At 39.5% G+C, this 20,692-nt stretch overlaps 1 protein-coding gene across 3 annotated transcripts in view; it reads right to left on the minus strand.

Moving 5' to 3' along the window:
• UBE4B (ubiquitination factor E4B) overlaps positions 1-20,692 on the minus strand; it is a 34,313-nt gene that overhangs the window by 7,098 nt on the left and 6,523 nt on the right. For 2 of the 3 annotated variants that reach the window (XM_085080265.1, XM_085080266.1), the window contains exons 3-22: positions 19,461-19,596; positions 18,876-18,963; positions 17,005-17,149; positions 15,970-16,198; positions 15,137-15,547; positions 14,164-14,274; positions 11,348-11,489; positions 10,753-10,853; positions 10,380-10,494; positions 8,760-8,843; positions 7,125-7,181; positions 6,651-6,767; positions 6,438-6,536; positions 5,864-5,977; positions 4,742-4,940; positions 4,371-4,509; positions 2,509-2,608; positions 1,678-1,805; positions 1,197-1,295; positions 584-819 (exon numbers count right to left, since the gene is read on the minus strand). In XM_085080265.1, the coding sequence (XP_084936391.1) occupies positions 584-819; positions 1,197-1,295; positions 1,678-1,805; positions 2,509-2,608; positions 4,371-4,509; positions 4,742-4,940; positions 5,864-5,977; positions 6,438-6,536; positions 6,651-6,767; positions 7,125-7,181; positions 8,760-8,843; positions 10,380-10,494; positions 10,753-10,853; positions 11,348-11,489; positions 14,164-14,274; positions 15,137-15,547; positions 15,970-16,198; positions 17,005-17,149; positions 18,876-18,963; positions 19,461-19,596 (2,850 nt within the window). The remainder of the gene's footprint in view (positions 1-583; positions 820-1,196; positions 1,296-1,677; positions 1,806-2,508; positions 2,609-4,370; positions 4,510-4,741; positions 4,941-5,863; positions 5,978-6,437; positions 6,537-6,650; positions 6,768-7,124; positions 7,182-8,759; positions 8,844-10,379; positions 10,495-10,752; positions 10,854-11,347; positions 11,490-14,163; positions 14,275-15,136; positions 15,548-15,969; positions 16,199-17,004; positions 17,150-18,875; positions 18,964-19,460; positions 19,597-20,692) is intronic. The other variant, XM_085080267.1, reaches the window with a different exon arrangement.

Genomic DNA, 20,692 nt, shown 5'->3' on the forward strand with positions numbered 1-20,692 from the left:
AACATTCTGCTCTATTCAACTCTGCTCTTCATCCCACAGTCCAAAATTTCACTAAGAAAACTCTGGGTAGTCTATAAAAATAGTTGGCTTTGTTATGGCTGCAAAAATTCTTCTGAAACATCTGAATCTACAGGACTAGCAAAACTACAATGAGGGGTTTTAAAATCCCAATATTCCTTTAAAAGCAAAGCAAGAAAAAGCTTTAATTTTGAAATCTAAACACCACAAAAGCAATTGTCACATCAATTCACACTGATAGAGTTGTGCACTGACAACAGCTTGTGAAAAGATTAGAATTTTCAAGGTTCCATCTAATGCTATTTCCCCCAATTCCTGAGTCTTTCATAAAGCCTCATCTTCACAAGACCCAAGATCTATCTGGGTTTTTAAGGGGGGTTTTGTTTGTTTGGTTTGGGGTTTTTGTTTGTTTGGTTTTGCTGAGTTTTTTGCTTGGTTTTTGTTTTTTGTTCTTGATTTTTTTTTGTTTTGGTTGGTTGTTGGTTTTTTTTTAAATAGTTACAACAGCTAACAGCCTTTGGCCGTTGAATACTATTGTGCACTTAGTGAGCTACAAAGCACTTACCTGTGTAAAACTTCATCAAGGAGGGGACTAACAATTTAGTGGAGAGAGGGTGATTTTCAATCATTTCAAAGAACTTCTGTGTTCGAGGCTGAACAGCCGGATTTGTCATGAACATCACTTCCACCAGCTTGGCTACTAAATAAGGATTTCGGATGTAGTTCTGGTTGCACAGCATGACAACAAGGAACATCACAATGTCCTGAGTACAGGGCTCATACAGCACCTGAGGAGCATATCTGGAAACAGGGACAGAAGGAAAACTGAATTAAAAACCCTAATGTTCTACTTCTTAAGCTATGGCTTTTTGAAAATATTATTCTAGTGATGATTTAACATATCACAAGATCAAAAGGTCTCACTGCAAACCATAAAGAAAATTCCTGGGGAGGGAACAAAAAAACCTTCAACTTTCTTAAGAAAAATTTAGATTAGAAGGGACTGTGGGGCTCATCTATGCATTATAGTTATAGCAATGCTGTCATGCCATAACCTCAACAGAACATTAACTGCAGAATAGCTAGAAAACTACTTTTACACCCTGAATTTATGCATGCACCACCTGCTACAGGGGCAAATGGTAGTACAAGTTTCCTTCAAATATAACTTTACTTACTGTACAATAAAAAATAAAAATTCAGCAACATCTTCCACGTAAAACTCTGGCAATGCTGCAAATACTTTTGGAACCTCAGGAGTTAAAGGCAATTTTATGCTGTAAAACAAAAGAGACAACAAAAAGGACAGTAAACCACAGCAGGGTTAAGCAGAAAGTGTCATGTGCTCACTTATGAAATTCTTCTATGGGAACCCTTTATAGGAGTTCTGAAACTGACTTTTTAAAAAATCCATGTCAGTACTTCAAGGGTACCAAACATACCTGAGGGAACTCCCCAAAACCCAACTGAATATTAAACTCTGAATAACACACATATTCCATGCAATGCTATATGTCACCAACATACATAAAGTAACAACCACATAACGATGCAGACACTGTACGTAAAAATAGTTCTGGAACTGCTAAATTCAGTAAGCATTCTAACATGATCTGAAATATCTTTGATACAACTTACGCAGATAATCCTGACACTCACTTGGGATAGGCAGGGTCAAGAATGCGAAGCATCAGCTGAATCACCATGCCATAGAAATTCAGGCATCTCCTGAGGAAGTTTTCATCCAGCAAACCAGCATCTGCACAAGCCTTGCACCTCACCAGTTTCTGCAGAACATGCACACAAAAACTAATCCAGGGCAAGACAACATAAAGGAATGTGAAGCCTCTCCAAGATAATCAGTTTATCTGTGAATCACAATTATACAGTGGTCTCTTCTTACAATACACTTTTATTGCAAGAAAACAGGGCACATAAGCCCCAACATAGCAAGTAAAATACAACTCAGAGTTGCAGGGACAGATGTGCTTTTTACAACCTCAATGGGAACAATGAGAGAAGTAACAAAGGTATCAAAGTAGGAAAATGTGCAATTAAAGCCATTTTGGAGCTACAGCTCAGAAAATCTGTGCCAATTTCTACAAGGAAGATCTAAGCAGAACAGGCCTTCAAGAAACAGTTTACTCATCTCTGCAGGAATTCTGTGTGATATCAATGACTTGGAGGTCCTCCTCGTGCATGGACTGTGCACACACAGCTACTCCTGAATAAAGCACAGTCCCTTTGCTTGGTCTCTCCAATTAAAAAACACAGAATTTTCTTATTGGTGTTACTGTGAATCTTAAATTCACTGCTGATGTTATATTGTATCATGACCTCCATCTAGTGCAGCACTCACATGGGTCAGAGGTTCAAACCCACCATCTTCAAACAGCATCAGAGAGAAGTTGTACTTAAACATTAGGACACCAAGTCAACACACAGACAGGCTACAAAAGCATTTAGTTGAGAACTGAATCACTTACAAACCTTAAGCTGTGTCTTGCACCGTTTCAGCATCTCTCGATGCCTGGTGGCCAGAGGAGAATCCTTCCACTGACTTTCATTGTTTTTCAAATCTTCAACAGTCCTGAAAGCCAGATGCAGTAACTGGTTATCATGACAGAGGGGAAATGTGCTGCCAGCATGAGGCATTTAACTGACTTATCTGCTAAATACCAAGGAAATACGGAGAAGTGGGGAAAAACGCTGGTCATTTTCAAAGAAGTTACCCATCATCATAACAAGAAAAATAAATAGCTTTTGTAAATGCAGACTGAACATCTGCCCAGCCAGCACTCAGAGGCCCCACATACACTAGCTCCAACACCCATGACTGTCAGACACACCAAAGGGATGAAACACTAGGACTCACTCCTGCTTGACAAACTAATTTTCTCCACTGTATTAAAAAAAAAAAAAATTGCCTTTTCTTTCACACTGAAGTCTGTGGTCACTCTAAAGGAAGGTTAAAAGGATACCATGAAAATTAAACCTTAACACAAGGAACGGATGGTTCAGTTAATGAGACAGAGATTCCATTAATCTTCTAGTATTAAAAAGGAAAATTCTCTTCCACATCAATCTCTGCCTACAGCAGACAAATATGCAGTGTAACTTCTTTACTAACAACATCTAAAGACATTTCCCAGTGTTGCAAGCAACTAAGCAATTCATGGGAAATACTGAACCCTAAGCTCCTGCTGCTGTCAGTAAAGCCAAGAGCTCTTCACTCTGCACAGTTGGATGGGGACTGCTGCATCAGCAACTCCTGAGCAACAATTCTAAATAAGGAAAAAGCAGCAATTCCTTTTCCAAGCCAATATATGGCTTTTTTACAAGTAATCCACAGGCTGTTTATAGGAAAATAGTTTTTCCTTTAAAATATACTGACTCTTCCTACTCTGCTCTCTGCTGCTTCCCAGGTTCTTGGCCTGCATGTGCTTTAAAATTGAAATAATTTCAAATGCAGTCCAAAAATCCTGTAATGAACTCATGGCATTACTGCCAAGGAACATTTACCAAAATGCAATGAGTGCAATTACAAACAATGGAAAATAATGATGATACAAAAATGTTTTCTAATTTTAACAGAGTATTCTTCAAGGTTTAGCAACTGTAAAAGTCTATTTGAGTTTATGCCAAGAGAAATGGAAAACAGGAGTATCTTCATGCTAACATCATGGTGTATTTATCATTTTTAAAACAGTAAACCATGTGCTGAATTATATGTACACAACAACATTAAGAGTTCACTGCTGAAGGCTTCTCTCCCCCTGTCCCAAGGGTATGACAAATTCTCCCATCTCAGAAGCTGAGGAGAAGGTTAATATCTTCTGGGATAACTCAGGCCCAACTCACAACATCTTGTTTCTGAAATCATGTCCCCTACAGTGACCTGATTATCAGACATGTAACCTGACAAGCACTCCGGTGGCTCTGACAGAGAGCCTGAGGCACTGATGCTCACAGCCCGCCAACCACAGCACAGATTAGTTACAATGAACAGTGTTAGGTAGTGTCATGAATCCTAAAATGTTCTGAGGATTTATCTTTTAAATAGGATTAACTCACCAGCTTGAGCTGCCTTGTGTAACCAATACCTTCTATTGTGTAACCAATACCACTATTATCTGAATTCCTGATTCAAGCCACTGTCCCTCACCACACCCAAAAATCCCCCAAGGGCCAAAAGCAGCAGAGTAACAGAAAGCTGATGAGGACTGTACTGAGCAACCGTTTCACTAAATTGTCTAATTTCATTTAGTTTATCAGACTTGCTGCCGTGGTGAGAGGAGGACACTGGGAGGCTGCAGGGCCCTCAGCTGCCTCAGGTAATCAGCAATGCGAACCTGTTGAGTTCCCTGATGGCTCGCAGTCTCCGGATGTACCGACGGCAGCTGGGCAGGATGGAGAGGTGATGGGCGTGCAGGGTGAGGAAGAAACATTCTGTTGGGAATTTCGGCTCAGAAAATGGAGACGGATCCCTGTCTGAAAAACAAAAAAGCAGTAGAGGTGATTAAATTTAAAAATGAACTGCTTTATCTAGAGTGAGAATTCAACTTGAATTCAACTTTCTTTAAAACCAGGAAAAGAAGATAGCATGAAGAAAAGGGATTTAGGATTTCGGAAAAGGGAATTCTTTGCTGGAATCAAGTACTTCCATGTACCTCCATATTAGAAGGCACAGTAATGCTTAACACATTTCAGTAAGAGTACTAACAAAGTTCAGCAATCCAGGCTGCAACCTCCTCCATTGTTGCTTTCACTCTTGTCTCATCTGTGGGAAGCTCGATTCGACACCTGGGATGGAATATGTACATGGGATCAACCGTTTCCAGCTTTATCTTCGTACTTAGTTGCTGTAGTACCCAGAGGAAGTTGAGCATGAAGCCATCAGTAGACACCAAACGATCATCTGTCTGTGGGTAAGAAAGCAAAGGGCTGAAGACATAAGCTGGGAAGTGCAGGGGACAGTCTTCAACAAATGAATTATGCAAGGGAGAAATGATAAAGAATGTGGCTCTGTAAGATTTGTGGTAAGGGGGAGGTCAGTTCAGTTACTAACTTACATATCCTCCTCTATGGTTCAAGTAGTCATTCTGAAGAACATTAAGCAAACACATAAAAAGAAGCAGAAAGTAATCTACGAAATTGAAAGAGTTTAAAAGGGCCTCTTCAAGAATAGTTTGCCACAGACAGCAACAAAGTTTCAAATAGTTGCTGAGCTTTAGTGCATTTTATCTTAAGTAGTTTCTATTACTTCTTCAATGTAATTTCACAGGAATATTCCTAGTGGTTCCAAATGTTTGCTTTTGAAAAGGAGATGAGGAGACGACAGTGAACAGCTTCAGCTCATGCACAGATTTTATCACAGGAAACGAGTGCAATGCATTAATTAAACAATGCCAAAATCCCATCCCTGTGGTTTCACTGGAGCCAGGCCATTCCATATCTGCACTGCTCCTTTTCCAGATACCAAACGAAGCCCAGCATTTCACCAGCCGGGAAAGCAGTTTGTTAAACACAGTCAATGGGAACGATGCCCTCAGAAATGGGGCAGGGCAAGTACAAAGCTTTAAACATGTAATACAGAAGCCCTTTTAGTGAAGTGAGTGAAGTGACATCTCAGTTCTAAGAGAGGAAAAGAACTGATAAAATAGGTAAAACAGATTAATTTCAGAAAGGGAAAATGTATTGAAACAAAGACTGAGGACAGTGCTTCTTGCCTGTGGTAGTAGGCACTCAAAATTCTTTTGTCCTCCATTCTAGACCACCACTGCATGAGCCATCTAGTGCTATTTGTGGATGGATGAATCACAGAAGAGCACTTCCCTTTATTTACCTGCATTTGGGCCTTTTTCATGTTGGCATTGACCACAGCTGCCATGTAGCCGAGAGCAGCCTCCCGAGTCTCCCCGTTCAGTAAGATGCTGTGCAGGATCTTGAACAGCTCTTGCTGCAATTTCAAACAAACATCCTGTCAGGCTGCACACACCTCTCAGCATTACAGTCCTGTTTTCTGTTTGTCTGTATTTTTATGTTCTACAAAAATCCACAAAACTCGCTAAAACTTCTGTTATGATCTTACCATCATCACCTTTATAGGCATGTTAGTTATGACATTAGTTAAACCAAAAATGTAAATACAAGAGTAGTGCAACACATACTAACACAGTATGTATTCACTCATCCTTTAACTGTAACCCATGACTAACTGATCTGATATTTTCTGAATTGCCTTACGGCCTTAGAGAAATATTTGTAGCACTCTAATTTTTTCCCCAGTTCCTTTCAGCAATATCCTAAAAGATTTGTGGTTTAACACAGAAGCTGATTTTTTTAGATTATATTCTTCATCCATGTCAAGACCAAAACCACATATTACATTTTTTTTCTTAAGGAATGAGAACACTTACCCTTGCTAATTCCAGGTAATGTTGCAAAGACTGGCTAACAACCCGGGTGTTCTCAAGAGTAATGGCAGGCCCTGAGAAGTACTTTTCAACTACTTTGTTCTGAAAGTAAGATGAATATTGGCAAATGTATCAAAATGGTTTGGGGAAGTAAAAAATCCCTCAAAACAAAAGAACCCCACCATGCTGTTGTCAACATCCTTCTGTGACACTTACATCATCTTCAGCAAAGACAGAGAGACTGAAGAAGGCTCCAAGGTAGGAAAGTCTTTGCAATTCTCTTCCTGCACCTGTGCTTAAAGATTTAGGCAACCACAAGGGCAAAGAGACAACCTAAAAATAGGAGAAACAGCAATTTCTTCAAAGCTGCCGTGTCAGCCATCCTGCTTTGTCACCTTCCAGTGTCTGCCACACACCCTCAAACCTCCAACACTCAGTCATGCTGATGGCAAAATGGAAATATATCCTCAGCATTCCAGCAACCCAAGCAACTCGTGTTTGTCCCAGTTTTAATAAATTCTCAGGGAAAAGGACTCCCTTTACCAGCTTAATTTAAACTATTGCTTTGCATGAGAGGCTCCAGTACCTCTTACTTAGAGTTCTGGGGATTATCGACAGGGATTGTCCAACACCACCAAAATAAGGGACATGGTTCTTTTAACTCGAAAAACTCCAACTGGAGACACTCACCAAACTGCACATAGGGTGTGTTTTCCCAAACTTGATTTCACATAGTTCGCACAGTGCCTATAAAGAAATTCCAGTAAAAATTACTTTTTTCAGTATCTCTGAAGTAACCAGTCTGCAAAAAACAAGCTTACTATGAGGAACTGCTGAAAAAGCTGAAACTTTTTCCCTTGATCAGTGGAAAAACTTCACTACCACAGTGAAGATGTCCAATGAGAACAAGAGCACACCCTGCTCCCATTTTACCTTTTACATCTGCTCCAAGTTGTCTCAAAAAAGCCAACACATCTCACAGGATAACAAATTATTGCACTTACTTCAAAAATTAGCTGTGCAAATTGTTGTTTGCTCAGAACATGACAATGCCACTGCTGGACTCCTGACCTACCCCATTAAAACCATTAACAATAATAAATAGAGTGATTGTTTAATCCATACACCAAGGCCTTTGTCTTCTGAATCAGAGTGGAAAAATGTCAAATGAGCACAGAACCCAGAAACAAAGAATCCTGTCCAAGATCTTTCACTCACTTTCAACTGCACTACAGAAAGAAGCAGGCAGTCATAACAGAGAATTCTGGAAATACAAAGATACTGTTGGCTTTCCCACTTTTTCCGTGTTATATGCTCTCAGTCTTCAATTATACTACAGTGAGTAACTACTATTCCATCCTTTTGTTGCACACCATGCCAACTAGAGATAAGGAAAACACAAACTCATTTTTAAGCAGTCCTTCTCTGCAGCCAACAGCCCATTTTGTAGCAGTTCAAAAATCGGGAGGATAACAAAAGAGCAGGAAAACACAAAACCAGAAAAATTAATGGTTTTTGCCAAGTACCGAAGTTTAGTCAATTTGATTTGGAGCACCCCAGTTCAGCTGATTTCGTTACGTACAAATTACACCTGAGGTAAAACAGCCTTTTTTGGCATCATACACTGAAGATCCTAAAAGGATGAGAAAATGTTATGTTGACAATGCTCAATTTACCAACAATCCAGTTTGCTCTTTGGTGGCCAAACACACTCTACAAAAAATTGGTTTGTTTTGTCAATAAAACCAGTAGGAGGGAAGTAGACCTGTAGACCTAGGACTAAAGTATGCATTTTAAAAAGACTTAAAATAAACCCCTCACCTTTTCAGCCAGGGAATATTAAGATATTTTTCTCAGTTAATAGACTCCAATTCAAATAATTTGGGGTTTAATGCAACCTACTTGTGATTCCTCACATACAAAAGTTGAGTCTAAACATACACTGATACGGATATTGGGTGTTAATCCCCAGACTTAAATTGAGAGGATCTTAGGGGGATTTTATAACCATCCACAGTATTATAGGTATGCATGAAGGAATCCATATATTTGATTAATTTTATATAAAGCAATATACACAAACATTTGAATAGACCACTATACAGTGTTCATTAAGCTTAAGACATCATTGGCCTCACACTCCATTAGATTTTTAATGTTCTTTACACATCTCATACCCCATTAGTCTTCCAACAGAGAGTTTAATAGCAATCTGCTAACCAAAAAAAAACCAAAAACCCAAAATGTTGGAGGGTTATCTTGCTTAGAATCTGCATTTTATCACTGAACATAAATAAACTGCTTCTAGAAATGGACAGTCCTTACCATAAGGGGATATTTAAAGTTGTCACTATCAAGGGAGCACTCTTTGGAAGCTACAGCCAGGCCTTGTAAAATGGGAATAAAGATCTGTAAAAACACAAGTAAATGACTTTATTCAAGAACAGGAAGCAATCAAATGATTCTACTGCCATACAAAGCATGAAATGCCTGTTCATTCTCCAAATAGTGCAAGTTACACAAAGCAAAAACTAAGATTTTTTTTTAAATTTGTATCTGTTAAGCCTGAAGGCTTTACAGAGTATTCAAAGCTAAAACCCAACTTGTTTCCTGCAGTCTAAGCAATGGGGTGTTGCTCCATGCAGTTCCCTACAAGCAAGTTCTGTGTGTTGTGGGCACAAGAGCACAGGTTCTGTACAGGTGCCCAACAGCCTACTGCCCAAATGGGTTGTAATTTATTTACCTGTGCACTTGGGGCAATAATGCAGCTCGAATTTTGCATAATGTGTAAGTTGGTAAAGAGAATAAGCAGCAGTCAAGGATTGTTAGGAAAGAGGAAGTGACTTGACAGGAACTTATTAATCAGAAGTAATTATACCCATTTAGTAAGCCCCAATAGCACAGTTCTGAAAACTACACCCTCACAAAATAAACCCATAGCAATTTTGCAACAACAACAGATCCCACTGAATTTTAAAGTGTACTGTGTTGCTTCTATGAAGAGACAAAAAAATATTATTAAATCATATTACAGAAAAGCACTATAAGGTGGCCATGTGCTTCAGCTCCAGGAATGCTTCTCTTCTCCAGGGCAGGACCTCTAACACTTTTACTACCACTTTTTGTCAGTCTTAAATGCACTTTCAACTACATGAACCTCTACTAAAAGGAGTCCAGACAGAATTATAAATTATTAACAGCTACTTGCACTGCACATAAAAATTATCTAATGTCATTCTTTGCAAAACTGGAAGACTCAAATGCCGTTTCAAAGGCCCCTTTACAGCCAAATCGCACAATACTATGGGAGTGCTGATTACAACCTCACTTATCTGCTTTACAGTATACAGGTTAGACACTTGTTAGTTTTGTGTCTCTATTTATCATCTCAGTGATACATGACACACAGAACAAACCATCTAATGTTTCTCAGTCACTTCCTCTGCAAACACAAAGAATTACTGGACTAGGATTTGCAAAGTGCTCTTAGCACCTTAGATACATACTATTTAAGATGCAAAGAAGGGTAAAGATTGCAAGATGGAAAACATAATAAATCCTTCTGAGTAGGATTACAGAAGATTGCTGTCTTAACATATGCATTTTTAGGAATTTTGTACAAGAGGATGAAAACCAGGATTAATCTTGCAATATACACCTACACATTCCAGGTAGTCCACTCCTACATTAGTATGGGCTGCTTATTAACAAATGCACCTTTAATAATTAGAACCAGCAAATGCTGAAAGTCAGCCTTTTTCACAAAATGCTAAATGAGTTAAAAAAAAGAATAAAACCAAATTCCAATTGCTTTAACAGGTTGCTAGTTCTAGAGGTAATGGGTAGGGGACTGCAAGATGCTGACTAAACATCCGGCAATCCGTTCCCTTGGATAGTGCAAATTATAGAATAATGTACTATAACTACTTTTTACCTATGCCTTACCTGTTTGAACACCTCTTCATCCTGGTAAGTTGTTCTCACCAATTCTTGAATGAAGCCGAATGGGAGATTCCTACACAGCATATATGGTACCAGCAAAGACTGCTGCTGCAATGACCTTAATTTGTATTAAAAGAAAAATTAAAATACAAAACTACTGATTATTTGCAGTAGTATTTGCAAAAAACATCAGAGTAGCCACATGCAAGGATGTGTCTGAAAGCACATTATCAATGTCTGGATACAGCTATTCCTTTCAGAAGTAACTAATCTTGTCTGCTCAAGTTACTGATCTTAGTTTTCTTATTTAATCCTCAGAAGAAAAAAAGAATCTTGGGACAGTCTAATTTTCATTATTAACATCAGCTTGATTTACCTTGGTTGTGTTAAGGATCCCTGTAGCACCAAAGCAGCATGTGAAATGCACTGGGATCGGATGTTGCTCAGTAACTGGCTAACTGTTGGCTGGCTACACATCTGATAAAAGTAAATTTATTTTAATACAAATCAGAACTTAGACACAGAATACACAGAAAAGAGGATAAATTTATTTGTCTGGAATAAATATAATATGCACACTAAGACTAGAACTAATCCAATTAAAATCTTCCAGATTATATATATAAATAGTGTTGGTTGGTTGTTTTTCCCCCAGAAGCAAAAGCTTAGAGTAGAATACAGAACACTGACAGGGAGCTAGTCTCAAAAAAATGCTTTGCATGGAATAAACTTGGATAAAATGTAGTAGATTAAAAGGTGAAGGATAATTTCTAACACAGTGCTTATTTAAGAGATATAAAATATATGCGTTGATTAAGTTTGATGACTTAACAAGAGTCAAAGGGCCCCAATAAATTCAATAAATCTATTTCTACAACAAAGCCATCAAGAACTATCCTTCCCACCAACTTTCCCCACTACTGAGTCAGAGTGTGACAGCACTGATACAACGTCACTCATCTGAAACATACCTTTGGTGCTTTTCTCTCCTCTATTCCAACTCTGTCAAAACACTCAATGAGGTAGTTCAGCATCTCTGTCTCCTTACAGTTTTCAATGGTGAAGTGGTCACTGCAGGAATCGGAAATACTTGAGCTGCCAGAGCCTCCCATACTTCAAAACACACAAAAAGCAGAAACAAAGCATTAGGTAGAGTTCTTCACTTGTGCACAGTCAAACAATTAATGAGTATTTCCTCTGTCAGTGCTCTGTGTTCCATCCCAACACACACATGGCTCAATAATCCAGGTAATTTCTGGGATCTATGAAGAGGTCTCCACGTAACAACTTGTCCAACCCTGAGAGTTCAGAGCTGTAAATGGCTGAAGAATCAATTGTCTTATTAAATAAGTACCTGAAAGACAGCAACAAGGTGCACAACTTTGATGGGCATCAGTAAATCTTGGTCTCACAATGTACCAGAGAAAACAGCCTTTGAGCTGTACCTGACAACCCTTCCATGCCATGGTGCAGCCTCTGCACAGCCTCTGCATCCACTGCTCAGAAGGGCAGAAATGTCACAATTCTGTTACCAAAACACAGGAGGCAGGAGCCTCCCACTGCTGAGAAGAGAGCTGGGCTAACAAACAGAGCTACAGACAACCACTTCAGGTGCTCTAAGGAAGAAGAATCAATAAAACAGGCACTACATCCAAGCTACTGCTGCTTTTAACACTCTCACATCCAAGATCATTTCAACTTAGTTCATCTCAGTTCAGTAAAATATACCACTTCATTAAGTAGCAGAGCCTCAGTGGGGAAAAGAAAACACTGATACTGGAAACACAAAAACTAAGCCCACAAAACAAAAACCATCCTTGAAACGAGAGAAATTGAGCAGAAAAGTGAGAACAGACCCACAATTGTCAATCTCAGACTTATTGTCTCAACAGAATTCTTCTCCAAATAACAGCTTGACAAAGCGAATTAAAAGCAAAATCCTCATTTTGCAGGAGAGACTAAAGATGTGATATATTCACTTTATGTAAATTAAATTTAAAAAGCAGCAATTGCTTGGATGGTCTGCTGCAATTCTCAAATAAAAGTCTGTGTCCAGTCAGGGTAAATTTGAATGAAGACTGATTTATAAGCCCCAGACCTTAAACTGGAAATAAGACTATTGGTTTCCTTAAATGCAGCTTTTTAAAAATTTATTCAAAATTACACGTTGTCAGAACTGGAATTTCCTTTAAACTGTAAAATAATTTACATTTTTATAACTGAGCTGTACAAATCTATCGTGCAAACTTTACAGTCCCACCAATAAATCCAGGACACGTTATTACTGTTAGCATGCTGAGCTACCAGATGCTTAAGAAACCCAACATTCTAACAGCAGCAATCAGTTTGCAGAGAACGTTTTCAGTTATTCAATTAAAACTAATCCATGTAAAACACAGCTCTATTGAAACAGTGCTCAGTAACCACAAAATCATGCACATGGGGTTTTTTTAATGGTCTCTCTTTTAAACTTCTTGACTTCTCACATCCAGCTTAAAAAATACTCCTTTAAGAACATAAATTTATATGAAAACCTAGTAGTTCTACAGTCATTCTGCTAATGATTTCACTGCAGTGATAACTCAAACTACTCAAACACAAAGCTCACACATGCCTCACACATATATTGAATGCCTTGGTGTTTTCAGCGTGCAAGTTGCTGCACAGTTGTACAGCTACTGTGTTTATAGTTTAACCAACAACTTACTGCTGTCTGCAAAATGCCAGGACACAATAAAAACACTAAAACCCCAGAAGCACAGCAGAAATCCTATCCAAAGCTTGGCAACTCAATCCAACATTTGGATTGAGTCATTAACACGATAAAAACAAAACAAAACAGTGGGGAAAATAATCCTAAATTCCACATACACAAAGCCCTCCTACAGCTGTGTTATCAAGCTCTCTCTCCTGAAATCAGACTGGAGTAGAAAAGAGGATGTGCTACTTGGAAGGTGCTGTAGGTAGCAGTGAATGTGGCAGCAGTGTCCCAACACAGCACAGCAACAATCAGACAAAAAAGCTAATGGGGGGAAGATCATTTCACACTAAGTATTTTTGGGCATTCCTTGACATCACAAGTTACTTCCTAAAGTGCTGAGCTGGCTTTGTTTTAGAAGGCTCAAGCAACTAAATTTCCTGACTTTCACTGTAACTAAAATATCCAGAGGACCGAAAGCCCTGGAGGAGCCTTTTCCTCCCAGTCACTGCACAGGTGTGCAGCCTGTAAAGCTCTGCTCTTGCTTTTCTCACCCATCTCTACAATAACTCTGTCAAAGGACCAGTTCCAGATTTCAGGTGTTTTTCTTCACAGGCTAAAGGAGTGATCCTCAGCTGTCAAGCAGCAATGAATGCTCAGTCACACTGTTTGCATCAGCTGGTTATTTGTCACTGTACCTTTCTCTGCATGTTAACCCTTGTCCTCATTTTCCAGTTTTTCATAGGGAAACATGCACATGATGTACCAGTGATTTAAAATTACAGCCATGGGTGAATATTATTCCTTCTATTCATACAGCCAAAGAGGAGTTCCACTCAGACATCATCTCAGAAACCATGCTCATTAGGCCTAAAAGACAGTATGATGAACATTTACCCTAGTCATCTCTCCAAAAGAGAGCTGACTAACTGCACTCATTATACATGTTTACACACTAACTTAATGAGCTAGCCAAGTCACATCCTTGGCTTTAGTCATTCCCCAAATTGCTTTGAAGATCACTTGACACTACAGACTGTTAGTTCCTAAACAACCAAACATGCAGGTTACATTCTCTTTCTCCAATACCTGGACCCAAACTGGACACAAGAAAAATCATCTTCATTTTCTTCATCACTACTGTCCTCAGACACATCAGAAACGGCAAGAAGGAGGAGGGAGAAAGGGTTGTCGTATAAACTACCACAACAAAAATGGAAAAGGCCATCAGATTTTTTAAGCCAGAAGAAAAAGTAAATGGTAGCTTTTCAAGTCTGTCAAAAATCATCTTCTCTAAACATGCAGACAACAGGTAACTCCATGTTAGTAAAACCAGGACCATACTAACATGCTCTGTTACACTACTACAAGTTATTCAGGTATCAAAACCACCACATGTTTCCACAGCCTGAAGATTGAAAAAGAGTTTTTGAGACCAAATAAAAATTATGGCTGAATTGGAATGTTTAGACATGACCGAATAAGAAATATTACAATTCTAAGCTGATGAACTTTAAAGCAATGGTCTCAAAACCTTGTGTTTGTTTCTCCTTCCTGCAGGAACAAAAGTTTCCAGTAACAGCCAAGAGAGGAAAAGCAGTGGTACTTCGCCTGGCATTCTGAAATATGCTGATCTGTAATTTATATCTGTGCACCAGGGAATCAAATCTGACCCTCTCCAGCAAGTAACAGCTTTCAACAAATTAACTAAGGCCCTGCTGAGAAAACTGATTTTGGAGCAGGAGGTTTATGTGGTTTACTATCCAGCAACAGCAACTGGAAGCTTATTGCTGAACTGGAAAGGATGTACGAAGAGGAGAAAATTAAAACCGTATTGCTATCTTTAAAGTAATTACATCACACCTCAAATGCACACAAGCAGGTCGAACATTTTGCAAAAGATACCTGGTTAGCAAGTCATGGTATTAGCACAAACCCAAACGCAGAAATCAGCTCGGGGTGAGTAGGGTGAGCTCTGAACAAGCACAAGCACTTTCATACTGAATGCTGATGCCACACCCTGCAGAGCACACACCAAGCACACTCTGCTCTTGTGCAATACCTAGGAGGAATCCTGCTCTGTAAGGAAGGACGCCTGCGCAAGGCACCGGGTGAAGCAGTAAACAAAGGTGGAGCCATGGCTGTGGGCCTGGGTCTGGATGTGATGACTGACATGGCTGGAGGGCTAGCAGCCATGGCTGGAGGACTTGGAGAACTAGATGGGATGGAAATGCTCAAGGAACGTGGGATGGAAGAAGCGGCAAAGCCTCCGGAATGAGCCACGGTGTATGGGTGATACCGCGGGGAGGAAGGCTGTGTCCAGGAGGGGCTTGCTGCTGGGAGGTGAGAGCTGACAGTAATGGGAGGCACTGCTGTGGTGGCAACTGAGCTGGCTGGTGGGGTAAGAGATGAACCAGTCATTGGTACATAGCTTGTGAAATTGGTAGGAGGAGCTGGACTAGTCCCATAGAGACTAAACCAGTTACAGGGGAAAAAGAAAAAAAAAAAAAGCAACAATTTAGGATATGCAGAAAAAGGGTGGAAAAGATAAAATGAGCAAGAGAAGTCCTTGCCCTTCTGTTGACTCTTCAGCAATATTTCTGCAGGTCACACACATAATTCTTTTCTACTGTTGTTGAATAAAACTAAGTCAATCTACACACTATTTAGAAGTCATGGCCCTTGTGATGGAAGTTAGGGATACTTCTCAGCAGGAAAAAGTTACATGGCTTCAATCTATCAAATACACTTCTAGCCATAGCAGTGTAATCAAAAATGGTGACATGAAATCCATTCTATTTATTGTTCTTGGGACACTTCTACGCCCCTTTCTCTCTTCTAGTCTACCAACCAGTATTCAAGTGAAATCAGTATTCAGTTATAATCAGAAGTCACCTGGATAGTGAGCTGGAACCAAAAGAGCCCACATTACAGAACATGGGGCTGCTTCCAGGGTTGGAGCCCATGTTTAAGATGAGGCTTCTGTCAGGAGAGCGGGCAGCTGCAGCAATGGGCTGGGATGTGGCTGTCAGGCTGGCAAAGGGGTTTTCATCCCTTGCCTGGGTGGACATCATCAGCACTTCCATCAGAATCTGCCCGATCAAGTCCTTAAAATCTGAAAACACTGTCAAGAAGAAGAGAGTCGATATCATCACCTCTGTCTTCATTTACACAGCAGTCAGGTGTAAACATTAGCAGCCAAAAAAAGGACAGAAACAGACTTCTGTGAATTGAGTGCTGGTTTTGGCTACAACACACTGACACATCTGTAATTATCATTGTCTATACTAACTACGTTCTGGAATTACAGCTACACAAAAAATACAGCCTTTATGGAGAACACAGAAGATCACAGATGACCTAATACTCCTATAGTTGATTATTAAAGTTGTCTTGTGTGTTGCACTCATATTTTCCCACCCTGCTGTTGAGTTGGGCAAGTCGTATCAAAGAAAGGAAAACAAACCATACACATACCCTACACACATAAAATAACAATCTTTTTTGGTCATATTTTACAGCTAACATAGAATACATAGTCTGTTACATAAAATAATCAGATTTTTTGGCTTATCAAATTAACTGCTGGATGTCTATTATTATGATGCAAGGCAATCTTTTAATTCACTAAAATGTTTCTGAAAAAAATAAATACAACCACTAACTCTGGATCAGCACATTGGTTGGAGGACAGAAAGCACAACCAACAAGAACAGAGCAATTCATTGAAACAGGAGCTATGAGCCATCAGTCTCACATTTCTGCTCCAAGATTCCATTTCCTGCTACACCTGCTGACAGCAAATGTTGAAACTGAGCAAAGACCACAAGTAGGTGGCTCTGGTATTGCAGCAAAAGGATAAAAAGGTAAGAATAAAGAGTGGGGAACAAGAGAAACAACACCACCAGTGCCTCCTGCTCAGACACCCACCTTCCTTTGGGTTCTGCTTGAACTGAGCAGAGAGTGAATTCAGGAAAATAACATCTCTGTCTCGGTCCTTCCAAGAGACTCTGAAGATCTTACAGACCAGCTGTAGAGCTTGTTCCTCAGTCACTTCTGACCCAGACAGAGGTTCCTGGGTAACAAAACAATCAACACCTGATTTGCAACTGTCTCAGTCAACTTACAGCCAGACACAGATTTTCTTTAAATGGCTTCAGCTTAACTCTTAATGGCAGATTTCATGCAATCACGAAAGAATGCATTTGACAAAATTTGGAAAAAAGACCTGAAGAAACACAAGGGATGCAGAAAATACACAGCAGAAATACCCAATCCAACAGAATTTCCAAAACTGTAACATTCAAAATGATATACTAAGAAGGGAAATTCAACAGAGATACTTATGATGTCCACTTTAAAGAATTAATTTGAGATTTAAATTTTCATTATCCACAGTTATTTTAAGAATTTTTGGTAAAAATGAAAGCACAGGAAGAAAAAAGCTTGCCCAAATCTTTCCTGCCTTCATATCTTGCCCAAGTTAAAGACATCTTTCACTTGAATGAAATTAGGACAAGTCAAAACACTCAAAAATTGCCTTGTTCACCTTTCTTCCAATAAAGAAATCTGGTGTAGACCAGGTAAGCCCAGAATTATCAGAGTTCCAGCAACTACTCGCACTGTATCCTTCTCAAAAGCTTTCCCTAAACCCTGAACAAACCGTAAATTTTGGCACATTAATGCATTTTCACTGACTTTATCACTCTATTGACATTCTACTGGTTTCAAGTACTTCTACCCCTCCTGCCTATTTCTGCAAAAAAGTTTCATTAATGACATCATTGCCAGTGCACACAACCAGGCGAGAAAATGTTCTACTCATGTATGAGGACAATGTTGTTTCCCATCCACTTACTTTTCGGTATCTTTAAATGAGTAAGACTTGAATCAAGCTGCAGAGATTTAATTTACTTTGCACTGGTTCCCCCCACCCCTGACTTGAGGAGTGTCCTTGTTCCCAGGCTCTCCCCTGCCAGCAGCCAGTGGATGCTGTGAATGCCCTCCTGCAGCTCTGGATGCCCGAAGGATCCTGCAGCAGCATTGCTCTATGGGGCTTCAGGCCAGGCTTTCACCAAGTGACCTTATTACTGACAGGGCAGGAATAAACAAAGACATCTAATGAGCACTGCAAGCACTGCTGTAGAAACTTCACTGAACTGATGGCCCATTTCTTTATGGCCCTATTTCACATGGGCCCTAAAATCAAATGACAAACAGGACAAATTGAGGAGTGGATTAGAGCTTTGTACTTGCTTTCTTTCCCTACTTTAAAGGGTTCTACCACCTCTCTAAAACTTGATAGCTAAATCTTCTTACAAATTTTCTTTTAATATCTAGAAGAAAATCTTATTACACAACATTACTCCAGCATACATAACATACATTTGAAGCAGTACTTTGTGAGTAGACCACCAAGTTCTACATAAATAAGATGCAACAATCTTCAAAGTTGCTTAAAAAATGTTTCTTCAGGCCTACTGTGTATTAGAAGACTGATGTGGGCATTAATAGCTCATTTTGTTGTAGGATATAGAACAAACGGTTTTCTTCAGAGTTTTCAAATATCTTTTGTAAACCAATCTGAGACACCAAAATGCAGCTTTGGTATTGGAAGATTTAACTTTTTTTTTCCTTCACTCAAATGTTAATGAGAAAATGCAGTGAAGAAATTGTTTGCAGACGACACCTGAGGGTTAGTTCCAGGATTAATTCCATCTTCTCAAAACCAGCTGTTCACTACATGGAGGTAACCAAGTTCATCCCTCCTCCAGGCTCCAGCCAACACAAGCCAAACCCACCTTGTCTGTCAGACTCCGTTTCTCTCTGCGATCGTTCTCGTCAACCTCCATGTTCTCAATTCCCGAATCCACATCTACCTGGGACATACTGGAAATGGAAATAAGAGAAAAAGCCCATTTACTTGGAGAAAGCTGCAGACAATCCTCTGTAGGATGCTGACAGACTGTTCCCTTAAACACATGCAGCAGAGAAAGCAATGCACAAACAGGAAGTAAAATAACTAGTTGATAAAAGCTTCTCATATTACATTTGAGCTCTAATTTCTTCAGCAGGCAATACTACACAGGTATCACATCCCACAACCTTTTCCTTTTAAATAAAGTAGCTGAATATTCCCACCAGACATGCTCGTGTCTTAATGTCTAAGACAATGCTTTGTCTTTTACTACTTCAGGTCAGGAAGTCCCATTAAAACCAGGCTAGAAAAGGCATTACAGAGGTCTAACCAGTGTATGATTTTTAAGCATTAACCCTACTGCATTAACACAGCTGGGAGAGAGAACAGGCAGAGCATTGTCCTAGTAAGAGGTTTGACCATCAGCATTGTACCATATTTGCCAGCTGTTACAAGCTGCAATTTTTACCTTTTCTCACAGGAGACACTATCAATGTCCATGCTCTGAGACCGAGAGAGGGACTGAGATTGGGTTTCAAGGCTGTTAGATGGAGAACTGCTGAGTGAACTCACTCCTTCGCTGCTCTGGCTTCGGTGGGCTACTCCTAGAGAAAAGGCACCACCAAGGTTACTACTACAGAAATGAGAAGGCACCACACATTATTTGGATGGAAAAGGAGAGGAAATACTGTTTCTCAATCCAGCTCTTAAACATTCTTAGCAGTGCATTAGCAAATAAATATTAATAATATTCACATTTGACTACAGAAAATCACATTTTCTACCTCCCCTTGCAGCCACAATGTAGGAATGCTTACAACATTAAAGAGAGAACTAAGATAAAGTTGCGTCCATTAAGTGCTCACAGATTCACTCCTATAAAAACTCATCTCTGGCAAGATTGCTTTGTCTACTACCTTAAGACATTGTCAGAGCAACTCTGAAGACTGTCCTATCAAACAGGACTTAACACTGGGCCATTACAATGGAGTTAACCTGGGTGAGGATACAGGACACATATACTCCCACAAGTTACTGGGAGATTATCAGTACTCTTCCTTCTCCACAAGAATAAAATAAGCATCCAGGAAGTCCTAACAACATGCACCAAATAAAGGACAACCACCATGACTTTGGAGGAGGACTGATGTGCAGCAGGGTAGGAAGATATGGACTCCCTTTGCAGGGTAGATTTGCTAAACATAAATTTTACTCAGTTTTGTTCAAAGCTTCTGTGCTTTGGTTAGTAACTTCAGGGCTGTAACTGGATATTAGATTCATAAACAACATTCAAACAACATTCTTGAGCCCGCTTGGGTTTCAGCATGAAAAGAATAGAGATGGGAACTGAGCTCATGATTTCTAAGCCAGATAATTTGAAATCAAAATTAATTTCTGTTATGTCAAATGTGGTATAAATATATTAATTTTGTCTTCACCTCTCTACAGAGCAACCCTCTCAACTTCCCCTTCTTGCTGCATGTCTTGTTTTAACATATCAGTTGTTTTTTTGCATCTTCTGAAATAAACACAGTTCGTAAATATCCTGTTTGTATTCACTCCAGTAAATAGTGAAATTGGCAAAGTAATACAAAGCAGAAAGCAAATACTTCATTCTTACATTGACAATGCCCAGGCACAGCCTGCTATTTTTAATTGTGCTGAATGCTTGGAACTAAAGATCAAAAATTAACTTGAGAC

Source organism: Lichenostomus cassidix, chromosome 21 (assembly GCF_008360975.1).
Source record: "Lichenostomus cassidix isolate B80296 chromosome 21, HeHo_3.0, whole genome shotgun sequence".
Taxonomy (NCBI): Eukaryota; Metazoa; Chordata; class Aves; order Passeriformes; family Meliphagidae; genus Lichenostomus; species Lichenostomus cassidix.